Source organism: Bubalus bubalis, chromosome X, assembly GCF_019923935.1.
Source record: "Bubalus bubalis isolate 160015118507 breed Murrah chromosome X, NDDB_SH_1, whole genome shotgun sequence".
Lineage (NCBI taxonomy): Eukaryota > Metazoa > Chordata > Mammalia > Artiodactyla > Bovidae > Bubalus > Bubalus bubalis.
In genome coordinates, this window is record NC_059181.1 from 140,322,705 (window position 1) to 140,335,478 (window position 12,774).

A 12,774-nucleotide genomic window follows, 5' to 3' on the forward strand; every position below is an offset into this window, starting at 1 on the left:
TTCTTCACAGTCCAACTCTCACATCCATACATGACCACAGGAAAAACCATAGCCTTGACTAGACTAACCTTTGTTGGCAAAGTAATGTCTCTGCTTTTGAATATGCTATCTAGGTTGGTCATAACTTTCCTTTCAAGGAGTAAGCGTCTTTTAATTTCATGGCTGCAGTCACCATCTGCAGTGATTTTGGAGCCCAGAAAAATAAAGTCTGACACTGTTTCCACTGTTTCCCCATCTATTTCCCATGAAGTGATGGGACCGGATGCCATGATCTTCGTTTTCTGAATGTTGAGCTTTAAGCCAACTTTTTCACTCTCCACTCTCACCTTCATCAAGAGGCTTTTTAGTTCCTCTTCACTTTCTGCCATAAGGGTGGTGTCATCTGCATATCTAGTTCAGTTCAATTGATGAGACAGAGAACGGGAATTGGGAGGGTCTGTGTCTGGCCTTGTCATAGGTAAAGAAGGGGGCCAGCCCAGGTCTTACCTACATCCTATGGGAATAGACATTCTTTACAATAAGCCATTTCCTGGAACACAAAAGGGTTGGGGGTTTCTTTCTCTTTTTTTCTAGCTTTATTGAAATATAATTGACATATACATAAACATTGAATAAGTTTATAAAGTGTACAACATTTTGATTTGGTACACCTATATATTGCAAAATGATGACACCACAGCTTTAACCAAGTCCTCTATCCTGTCACATAATTACCAGTTCTTTTCAAGATTTATTTATTTATTTGGCTGTGGTGGGTCTCCATTGGTACATGCGGGCTTTCTCTAGTTTCAGTGAACAGGGGCTACTCTTCATTGCGGTGCAAAGGCTTCTCATTGCAGTTACTTCTCTTGTTGCAGAGCACAGGCTCTAGGCACATGGGCTTTAGTACTTGCAGTGAATGGGCTCGGTAGTTTTGGCTCCTGAGCTTTGTTACTCCAAGGCATGTGGGATCTTCCCAGACCAGGGATCTAACCAGTGTCTCCTGTATTGCAAGGTGGATTCTTAACCACTAAACCACTGAGGAAGCCCCTACCATTTCTTTTTTACGGTGAGAACATTTAAGATCTGCTCTCAGCACCTTTCAAGTCGATACAGTATTATGCTAACACAGTTCTATCGGCATTATTAGCTACAATCACCATGTTGTATGTTAGATCCCAGAACTCATTGTTCTTAAAACTGGAAGTGTATATACTTGGTGGGACCATTGTATGATGTGTGGCATGTTATAAGGAATGGAATATTAACCACTGAACCACCAGGGAAGTCCCTGTAAAATCTTTTGATACAGTCTCAATATGGCCATGGATGTCACCTTCATTTCTTTATGTTTTGTTTCAGTCGAGTGCCATTTTGCAAGGTGTGTGTATGGGAGTCACTTACTTCCCTCCTCCCCATTATTGTGTTATCTTTAGCATAAGGAAAGGAGAAGGCAATGGCACCCCACTCCAGTACTCTTGCTTGGAAAATCCCATGGACGGAGGAGCCTGGTAGGCTGCAATCCATGGGGTCACTAAGAGTCGGACACAACTGAGCAACTTCACTTTCACTTTCATGCATTGGAGAAGGAAATGGCAACCCACTCCAGTGTTCTTGCCTGGAGAATCCCAGGGACGGGGGAGCCTGGTGGGCTGCCGTCTGTGGGGTCGCACAGAGTCGAACATGACTGAAGTGACTTAGCATAGCATAGCATAGCATAGCATAGCATAAGGAACAGTCTCTCTGGATACAAGAGACCATTAATCAGCTTATCCAGCTGTTTAGTGATCACATAGCTTGGGTAAGACTTTGGTTGCTGTTCTTCATGACCCACCTCATCCTTAGGGAGCAGAGTTTTAGATTCTTTTCTAGGGCCACTGTGTGTTGTCATAGAAGAATGAGACAATCCATATGTTATGCCATTGCTACACCCATTTCTTCACTTGAGATGCCCCTTTCTCCACATAATTGAATTCTGTGCAACGTTCAAGGCTCAGCTCAACTGCCATGTATGTCTTTAAATTTTCTCTAATCAGCCCAGACAATAGGAATCCAGCTTCTCTGAAATGCCTTCCCTCTCAAAGTCTAGTTGTTCTTTTTTGTGCTGTGGGTTTTATCAATTACGTGTTCGTATATACATCCCAGACTCAAAGGATTATGAGTTGACTGAGTTGGTTGATTAGTCTGGTCTAGATTGATATCACTGGGAATGAATGAAGAGGAAGAGACAGAGGACTGGTTGAATATGTGGTGGTTGAGGGAGAAGGTTGATGCTACTATTTCAAGGTTGGTAGGCTCACTGACAGAAATAAATCAAGTCCTCTCTTCTGAGGTAGATTATCTACCTTTTGTTGGCTAGTATAGAAGAAGTACTCAGTTAATCCTCATTGAGGTTAACTGAATTCACTTCAATTGGCACCTTTTCTGTATCCTTTTGATATTTGTTCAAAGTCTCAGTGTGGTGCTCTCCATGCCATTCTTCTATGTTTGGGCTTGTCCTTGACAGATATTGCAAGGAATGGGATCCATACAAGTCTGTCATGCCGTGGTCCCTATTCTCTATCTGTATCCTCTGTGGATAAACTGTGTTCACATTCACACCCTGTCCTGCAGCACCTCTCTATACCCCAGCTTCCTCTCTCCCCCTGCTATCCCTGTGTTCATTTCTGTCCTAAAATTTGGGAGAGAAAGGTATCTGGCCTCATGAACAGTGGAGTATTGCATCTTGCCTTGTTCCAATAGCAATAGGAACATCCCCAAATGATGCCTTCCTAATGGGGGATTTCAAGCAGCATCAGAGTAGAAGCCTAAAGGAAGGGCATTTTTTGAAGGGCAAAATAGTAAGTATTTCAGGCTTTACAGTCCATTTCACAACTACTGCACTGGGCTGCTCTAGTTAGAAATATGTAAATGAATCATCAGGACTTGTATCCCAATAATGTTTTATCTACAAAAATAGATAGCAAGCCATGTTTAGCCCACAGACTATGGTCTACTGAACTCTGGTCTATAGTCTTACTTTATGACATTCCACTCTTCCTGAAATCTAACACAAAATCAGTGGCCATTTAATCTATCTATCCATCTACTTATCTATCAACCCATCTATCCATCTATCTTCCATTTCTATGACAGGAAATTTTGTGATGTGCAAGGAAAATTTCAAGGAAGAAGCAAGGAAGTATGCCTTTCTACTGAGAATCCTGGTTGTGAACGTTCTAAGTGCTACCATGGCAGAGATGCCTTCCAGACGCTTCAGGGGTTGGTGACCTCTAGACGTAGAATTAGAACAGGGAAATAGGAGTAGCTGTCAGATTCCATTCTTGAAAACCTGCTCATTTTATGCAGTAAATTTTATGCAGCAAAAGCAATTTAACAATTACGGGTACCAAAGGGGAAATGTGGTGGGGGGAGGGGAGGGATAAATCAGGAACTTGGGATGAACATACACACACTACTACCTAGAAGATAGATAAACCAACAGGGACCTACTCTATAGCACAGGGTACTATACTCAATATTCTGTGATAACCCATATGAGAAAAGTATCGAAAAAGGATGAACATATATAAGTGCATCACTTTGCTGTACATGTGAAACTAAAGTGAAAGTGTTAGTCGCTCAGAAGGAGGGCTAATGCCACTGGCCAGCAACTCAGCCCTGCAGAGGGACAGAGGCTGCTGGAGAAGCAGGAGGCCCGCGGTGTGTGGCCTTGTGGGCATCAGGCCTGTGGAATCCAAACCTGGGAAAAGCACGTGATCAAAGGGAGTCAGGGCACATGGGTCCAGGTGGGGACAGCAGCTAGTCATCTCCAGGGTGGGCCAGGCCAGAACTGGGAAGTCTCAGGGGCCTTACATTCTGGTTCCATGGCTGGGTTTGTGAACCTCCTAGATTCTCACATCACAGCTCACAGTGCCAACCCCCATCGACAACTGGAAATGGCAAGAGAACCCCTTTCACTTGCTGTGTACCTCGTGCACCCTCTACTGAGAAAGCTCAACCTGTGTTTACTGTAAAGGAGAAAGGCCTAAAGGAATTCTGCCCGCTGTCACAGATCATGTACTGAAGGGTGAATGGGGCCGAGGCAGTGCGTTGTTAACCGGCACTGCCTGTCTTCGGTTACTCAGCTTCCCTATGTACCCCTACATACATTTGAACTTTTTACAGCAGCAGAATGATCCCATGTTTCTACCTAAGAGACACATCAATCCTGTTGTTGTTCACCATTCCCCCCAAATTAGATGACTCAGTCCCAAGTCATTGCATCCATCATGGGATCTGTTAATTATCCCTCCAATTCAGTCAGGCAGTCATTGAATATTCTGTTGTTACCTTTAAAAACTAAGCTGTAAAATTAACTTCCAATAACTTGTATATAAAATTAAAAATAGGAAGCAGGACAGAGAAAAAGATAATGGTTGAGTATATACAAACAGAGACACTCATATGATAGACATAGAGAAAATATGCAAAGCTACTATAGACCTTGTTTCTGTAACTGGTCTCAAGATTTTTGCTTAATTACTGATTACAGTTTTACTTCATCCTTGGTTAAAACATCAGATGCTTTGGGTTCTTCACCTGGTGGTGGTACTAAAACGATCTCCCAGGGGTCCGTGTCCTGAATCACTCTACTCTTTGTTGCTGTGTTTCCCATTACCTTCTACTATTGTGTGGTGGCAAGAGTAGGGGTCCCCCAAAGATGTCCACACCCTAATGCTTAGAAGCTGTGACAATACTGTTAGGAGACAAATGGGAATTAAGGGTGCTAATCAGCTGACCTTCGGGTAGGGAGATTGTCTTGAATTATCTTGGCTTAGTCTCACCATGGTTCTTAAAAGTGGCAAAGGAATGCAGGCGAACCAGAGATGGCAGTGTGAGGACTCAGTACAGCATTGTGGGGTGTGAAGGTGGAGGAATGAAGCCATGAGCCAAGAAATGTGGGTAGCCTCCAGGAACTGAGAAAGAAAGACTGTCATCCCCTTAGAGGATCTGGAAGGACTGTAGACCTGCCAACATCTTGATTTTAGCCCAGTGATGACTCTCTTCGACTCCTGACTGCCAGAATTTTAAGACAATAAATTTGTGTTGCTTTAAGCCATTTTAATTTTGTAGTAATTAAAAATTTTTTTAATTTATTTTTAGCTGTGCTGGGTCTTCGTTGCTACACTTTTCTCTAGTTGTGGGGAGCAGGAGCTACTCTTCTGTTGTTGTGGAACATGGGTTCTAGAACACAGGCTCAATAATTGTGGCACACAGGCTTAGTTGCTCCACAGCATGTGGGATCTTCCCAGACCAGGGATCAAACTCAAGTCCCTTGCACTGGCAGGCAGATTCCTTGCCACTGCACTACCAGGGAAGCCTTGTGGTTAATTTTTTAAAGAACCAGTAGAAAACTAATACAGAGTGTCAAAGAAAGTTTTTATATCCACAGATTACCCAGAAACCTGATCTGTAAAATAGAGAACCAATTAAAATCCATAATAAGTAGTCACTGAGTCACTTAAGAATTTTTAATTTTTATTTGAAATAACAATGTAATAGGTAAACAGTATACAGCCACTCATTGTGCACCAAGAATTTTTTCTCACAGAACAGTGATGGATTCCACCCAAACTATCTGTCCCAGAGGACAGAGCCTTCCTCTCATGGATACCAGAACCTTCTTTGCCTTTTCATTTGCCCTGCATTTGGAAGTGCAACAAGCTGAAGAGCAGCATATGCAGAATGTATAACACTCTATACTCCACACCAAAAAAATTTAACCTCTTAAAACTACTAGCATGGCAAGAGCAATACAATATTGTAAAGTAAAAAAAAAAAATAAACTTAAAAGTCATTCAAAATATAAATAAATAAATAAATAAAAATAAATATAAAATATAAAATAAAAATATAAATAAAATATAAAATAAAAATAAACTAAACTTAAAAGTCATTCAAAAGGAAAAAAAATAATAAAAGGAAAGACAATAAAGAAATGGAAAGTAAATGTAGCAGATTAAGCTTTAAAAAAAAAAAAAAACTACTAGCGTCTTCATTCTCTAAAAAGGAAATCACTTTCCCTCACTCTTTCCAAAACTCTTGCTTTGATGCCAACGAAAATAGGTTCAGATTTAACTATTCTATTAGAAGCAAAAAATCTGAAATTGGAAAACAGAGTGTCACTCTCTTCCTCTAAATCTAATTCCAAACTCCAGCTGCTGAGGTGCTACACAGGTTGAACAAATCTCATTATTGTGTCTTCAACACCTTCCACAGAGATAATTCAACCTAGGAAACATCCCCCCGCCAAACTCAGCAATCTTTAGCTTCCATTCAGCCCTCTTTTTTAGACACACTGTGTTCTGAACAAACTTATTTTCCCAAACTTTAGAATCTGGTTTTTCTCTCAGAGGGCAGTTTTAAACTTTCTCACACCAATGAATTCTCATTCACTTCTTTTAAGGACCTCCAGAATGAACAGCATCAACATGCCCTTGGATTAATATAGCCATAGTAGAACCATATCCCATCCACAAGGGGGACTCACCCATGCTGGAAAAGGTGGGACTGAAAAGTTCAATCCTTTTATATGATGTAAGAAAGTCTCTTAGTACAAATCATTTGTTAATAGCAAAGGTACAAGGCATTACAAATTCACTGCCTCAAAGACAGCAAAAAGTTAAGTTACAGAGATGGCACGAACTTAATATCAGAATTACTAAATCCCTGAATCACATGGCACTTCAACAGAATATGATCACCTCAGGATCCACGAGGCTTTTACCCAGAAGCAGATCATATCCAGGCACAGGTTTTTTGACACTGTATCAAATCAGTAACAAGACTTTGAAATCCTACAAGTACACTTTAAAGCATGTATGGTTTACTCATTGAAGGAATAAGGCCACCATATTATAAGGTTTAAGTAAGTAAAAGAAATCTGGAATCAAGTCTTATAAAGTTGAGTGAAGCTTCGTCAAGCCTTCAGGTAAAGTTCTGGTCATCAATATTCCTTTTAGGCAGCGCAAGTGTCCCTCTGAAGAAAATGGCATGGCGGTCTTAGATAACCAAGAACTCTTTGCCAGCAGACAAACAGGAAAACGTGTTGAATTTCTTGAGGGCAAATCAACTTCTCCATTCTCAGGGTTTAAGCTTGATGGTATACAGCCCTTTTGGCATTAAAGAAAAGTTAAGCAAACAATCTGTAGACCTGATATGGTGTTCAGTCTCATCTATGTACGCCCAAAAGGATGCATAAACTACAGGCTTCATTTAGTGTTTATTGTCAGGACCCTAGCAACTATTGTTTTATTGCCAGGACTTGAGCAACTAGTTTTTTCATTTGTTTTGCCAGAACCTCAGAAACTGCTTTTTCCCATCAAACTGCTGAATCTGATCAGCAGAAGAGTAATTTTGTGTCTTTTGATGTTAATATTAATACACTTACAAAGGAAAGGTATGAATGAATGTAAGAAAAAATGTGATCAAACTCCTTTACAAAATATAAACAATTCAAATATACAACAGGAAAATACACCAATATACTCTACACACTATGGAAATGATTCTCCAACTTTCTGGAAGCTCGCCATCAAACTGCTGCCTCTCTCCTCAGTTTCAGAATTAGTAGGTCCATGGTGCAATCAAGAAACTGCATTTCTCACAAGTCCTTCAATGTTTCTTATAGTACTGGCTTGAGGACCACACTCAAAATTCACTGCATTAGTAGAATATGGAAAGCACAGTTCTAGTCTAGTAGGGGAGATAAATGTTTATCACAGAACTGCGGGTTAAGGTGTCTCGATCAGGGTTAGAACAAAGATTTATTTTCAGGTAACTGTTTCTGCTTGAACTTTGGTCCTGGATGCTAGTTGCTCCTTTGTGCTTGGCTAGAGTTGAAAGTTTTCCTTCCATGGAGAAAGTGATAGCCAGAGAGGGAGTCAAGCAGATTTGTGCAATTTAAGTCTGTCTTTATTCCTGCTCTTGAGAGGTCTTCCCTGCCTCTGTGCTTAAAGGTGGGGAGCTCTCCCTTTCCAACAGCTCTTCAAAGATCTCATTATGCATGTAAAAGAAAACATACCCAGAGGAAAGTCTAGCTTTTTGCATTGTGGCCTCTTCGATATTTGACACCTGCAAATCATTGTAAGTGAACCACTCTTGCCTTACAAAGTCATAGGCATCACTGATATAATGGCCTGAATTTAGGCTCTTCCCAAGATGGCTGAGAACACCAATGAGCCGGTAGCCCTGACGATCTTCCATCTCAGCTTCTTCTTTTGGTTCGTTGGATGCCTCTTCTGTCTTCTCTATCCGTAAAGAGTCCTTTTTTCCAGGCTTTTTATTGCAACCCGATGCACCTGGGGAATTCACCTCGGTTCCCTGGACGCCTGATTCCTTTGGTCTTTTGAGTTTCTCTGTGCTCTTTTTCTTTTGAGTCTTTGTCTTTGGAATGCTTTGAAGCAGTGTCAGCCAAAGGGCTTGTTCATAGGTTTTCATCCTTTCTTTATCTGGGGTCTGTTCAGCCACTGGGGAAACTTCTGAAATTTTGGCATTTTCATCTTTATCTTCGGTGGTCTTAGCCACAGCCTCAAAATCTGCAAACATATTGATTCTCTCATCGCCCTTTAGTTTTGGATTTTCAAACACTTTCTGACATACATCTGGGTCACTGATGGTTATCTCTCTCAGAGAAAATGAGCAGTCTTCCATATTCATTGTTAAGGCCACTGCTAACAGCTCTCTTGCAACGATTATTCCATCTTGTGAGTCTGCCAATGCAGAGTCTAGTATCTCTAGTACAGAGCATTTTCCGAGGTCTTTTTGTTTCTCTTCTTCTCTTGAATCTTCATGATGAACATGATCATTTTGTGGTTCGGGCTCTTCGTCTGGTACAATGTATGAAGGCAAAGAATTCATGAATTCCAAGGCCATCTTTGTTGACGGTGTCAACTTACTGATAGCTTTAGAATTTATGTTTCGAAAGATTTTTAAAACATTGAGATTCATAAGATGTGCTTTCTTGTTTAAAGGAAATGGTGGTCTGGTATTTTCATTGCAATGGGAAGATATCTTTAAATTTTTGGAAATAATGACTTCTTGGTCATCCTTCTTTAAGGACCGAAACTCAATAAAGTTATAGCGCTTCAGATGAACAATAAGGACCCTAGGTAGCCTACTGAATGTATACTTTTTATGAGATTTCTTGTGTTTACACTGCTCACATGTATACTCTAGGTTTTCTGTTTCGAAGAAAAGATCAAGACTAGATTGAACAGAAAAGGGAAGTGCTTGCTGTCCTTGGGGAAGATTGATGGAGAGGTAATTATTCACTTCTGTCTTAAGAACAGCATGCCCACAGCCTTTACAAGTAATAGAGCACAGCAACTCAAACTCGAAATTAGTGATGACAGGACAAAGGAGTGCTTGCTTGGCTGCACTGCCAGCAAAAAATGGTTGAGGTGACCTTTCTTCCTTAGATTCAATTTTAGTCTTCACAAGTGTGTTTAATTTTTCCATTTTTTCTTTCATCTGACTTAAATAATGACCTAAAAACTCATGGGCATCATTCTGCCTGTTGTTAGCGAATATCTCTACAACTGCTGAAATGGTTTTTTTAATATTCGCAAGTAACCTCTTCTTAATATTTATGTTATAAATGTCTTTCAAGACAAACATCTGTGTCAAGCACATGCTAAGTGCATCAGGGGGAATTTTACACCATGGGTAACTCCGATTGAGTAAATCATCACCAAATGATGGGATCGAAAATAAAGACTGCAGAACTGCATTCATGTAACAGGTGTTTCCCAAATTGGGGAAGCCTTGCCATAGTTTCTCCGGGTAGTAGTCAAGAGTCAGCTTGAGTCTGTCCCAATATGGGTCATCCTTATCATACCCTGGTTCTGACAGAAATGTGAAATATATATTCTCAGACAGTTTTGGGATAAGATTGGTGCCATGTAGGTAAGGACTGATCTTAAATAAAAAATCTAAATCTAATTTACTCTGTTTTAACCCTTTTATCCTCAATTCTTTCTTCTCATTGTGGCTTACATTTCTTAATAGGTATCTCTTGGATTTCCTCTTTTTCACAGAGCTACTCTCATTTTGGAAATCCCATGAGAGCATCTTATTCCTCTTCCCATATTCATCTTCTAATAACTGTTCATAGGTAGATGTTAGTGATTCTGATGCAGATGAAGGTGTCCCCTTTTTTTCTTCTTTCTCAAAAGGTTGACTATTTGACTTCTGACCCACTTTTTGAAATGAAGTTTCATCAACTATCTTCTGTACTGTTGTGCTGGCAGAGGCACTGCTATCCACATCAGGTCTTATGGGTGGTGGAAGATGATTTTGACAGACTCCATCCAGGAATGCCTTCAATTTTTTGACATCTGTAGAGGATACTTTTTCCATAAAAAAGAAGCTGTTGTTTTGGAAAGTTAAATGCAGGTGATTCACTTTTTCCCCATAGGAGCTAATGATCATGTTTTTAATATTATTATGTAGTTCAAAAGTTCTGCTTTCTCCATTACAGAAATAGATCACCAATCTAGTTTTCTTCTTTTTTCCCGATAGTTCAACGACTGCTTTCTTCGACTTAGACATCCCATTCTTCTTGTTCCATAATTGGACAAAACCATGTGCTGCTACAGGATCCATGGTTTCTTTACAAATTAAATACACCTATCTTGAATTATTGACAATCTTAAAGTTCCAATATGTTGGCAAGTTCACCTCTGGAGACAACACCAAAGAAATAGTTCTTTAGTTCTCTATATAGAATGATCCTGTTTCAAGTGCTACTTTTATCCTAGAGCCTCTTCAGGCTCTGGATAATCCAGCTCTCTAGTGATAAAACCAGTATGCTTCAAGAGCTATCCACAGTTGCATGAGGGCAGAGTCTTGATTTCCAAAGCAAGGCCTCTATGGAAAAAAAAATCAAGAAAAATTATTTAAGTTATCAGAGAAATGCTTGGATAGAATTCAAACCTCACTCTCTCACACTAAATCTCTTTTCCACTGCAATACTAGATTCTATCCTGATTAATTTCCACACTTCAACTGAAATCATTAAACACTTTGAAGACTTTCAGTACATAGCTGAAGGGCATAATGAACAGTGTCTCAAGTGTATGTATATGATATGCTAATCCCCCTGTCACAGAATGACCCCACAGGCCAACCACAATAAGTGAATAAGAAAGTGAGAGGCCCTATGCAGCCCTCAACCCAATAACAGATGGACAGTTGAATCTACTTCCTTCCAAATCCTGTTATGTTCTTTTCTTTCATGTAGCACCAGAGTAAGTCCATACATTCTACCCCATGTAGGGTGGGGGCCTAACTACCACTGCTTAAAGCAGGTATCAAAGAATTGGCTAACTTCAGCTCTGGCCACAGGGTCCATATAACCTTAGCTAGCTCCCTGTACTCAAAACCAGCCAGGAAGGATTAGATGTACTTAATCACTCAAAATTTTAAATTTCTGAATAACACTGTAGTGAACCAATCTGAATTAATGAATAGCTCAGCACTTAGCACTACAAATGTTTTTTATCCGAAAGCATATGTCCAAGAATTGATTGGAAATTATGTTTTCTCCCTACATAGTTAATATTATTCCTGAATCTTGTCTATGTTATTAACTTGCTCGACAAACCCTATCTTTATGAATAATACTAAATGAAACTTCTGCTTGATTCCTATCCAAATTATCAAAAACTCAAAATTGGTGAAGCAAACATTAATGAGATTTTTGTTTTATCAAGTATTTTATCTATCAACCTATGTTTAGTAAAGTAGGGATTGCACTCATCCATATAAAAAAGTGCATATGAATCCAAGTGCGAATGATTATGTTTATCATGATGGAAATGGGGCCATAAAAACTTTGAAGCACAACTGCAAATTCAAGTGCTTGGATTATTTATAGTTCACTGTCCTACTATTGGTGCTAAGTAGGAGTTTAAACTATTCCTCTCCACAAAAAGTCTTAATTGCTCCTATTTCAACCACTTGAGAGAAACTACAACCCCAGAACTGTTAGGGGAAGCACACTGATTGAAACTGCCCACCCTAGCCAGGCACCATAGTCACCATTTGCATGAGTTGTTTTATGACAGGAGGTCCTGATAAGGAACACGGAACTAATAAGCCACCACCAACCAGAAGAGGTCGAAAGGAGACACCGCGTGACCGTCCACTTCCCAGAATCCCTCTCACTAGCATCCATCTTGGCTGAGCCATGCATGTGCCACCAGGAAACACTCTGAATTAGAATGATTGGCCAAAGACCACCCGGAAACTAATCCCATCACCATAAAACCCGACATTGCAAGCCACGCGGCAGAGCAGTTCTCCTGGGTTCCCTTACCCTACTGCTCTCCACCCGGGTGCCCTTTCCCAATAAAATCTCTTGCTTTGTCAGCACGTGTCTCCTCCGTCAATTCTTTTCCGAGTGTTAGACAAGAGCCCGCTCTTGGGGCCCTGTAGGGGGGCCTCCCCCTTCCTACAACAGAACCACTTCTAGTTTGCATTTTAAAACGCTGTGATCCCAGTTGATCTGTATTTATCAAAAATGGTTATCCATTCTTTGAAATGATTGCCAAGATAATCTAGACTCTCACGGCATTTCCACTCTCTGCTTTCAGAAGCAGTGTAGAGACATGTTTCCAAAACGATGGCTCTACTTGTCATACCTTCTTCCCAGTTCAACTTGGTTCCATTTCATTCCCAAATAAAGGAGACTTCTTTGAGCCCACCGAGTACTGGAAGTGAAGATTAAGGACTGTGTTGCTGATACACAGT

At 40.3% G+C, this 12,774-nt stretch overlaps 1 protein-coding gene across 1 annotated transcript in view; it reads right to left on the reverse strand.

The window, feature by feature from the left end:
* Positions 1–7,446: 7,446 nt before the first annotated feature.
* USP26 (ubiquitin specific peptidase 26) overlaps positions 7,447–12,774 on the reverse strand; it is a 39,608-nt gene continuing 34,280 nt past the window's right edge. The window contains exon 5 of the mRNA XM_044937068.2: positions 7,447–10,890. Within this exon, the coding sequence (XP_044793003.2) occupies positions 7,936–10,626 (2,691 nt within the window). The 5' untranslated portion in view covers positions 10,627–10,890 and the 3' untranslated portion in view covers positions 7,447–7,935. The remainder of the gene's footprint in view (positions 10,891–12,774) is intronic.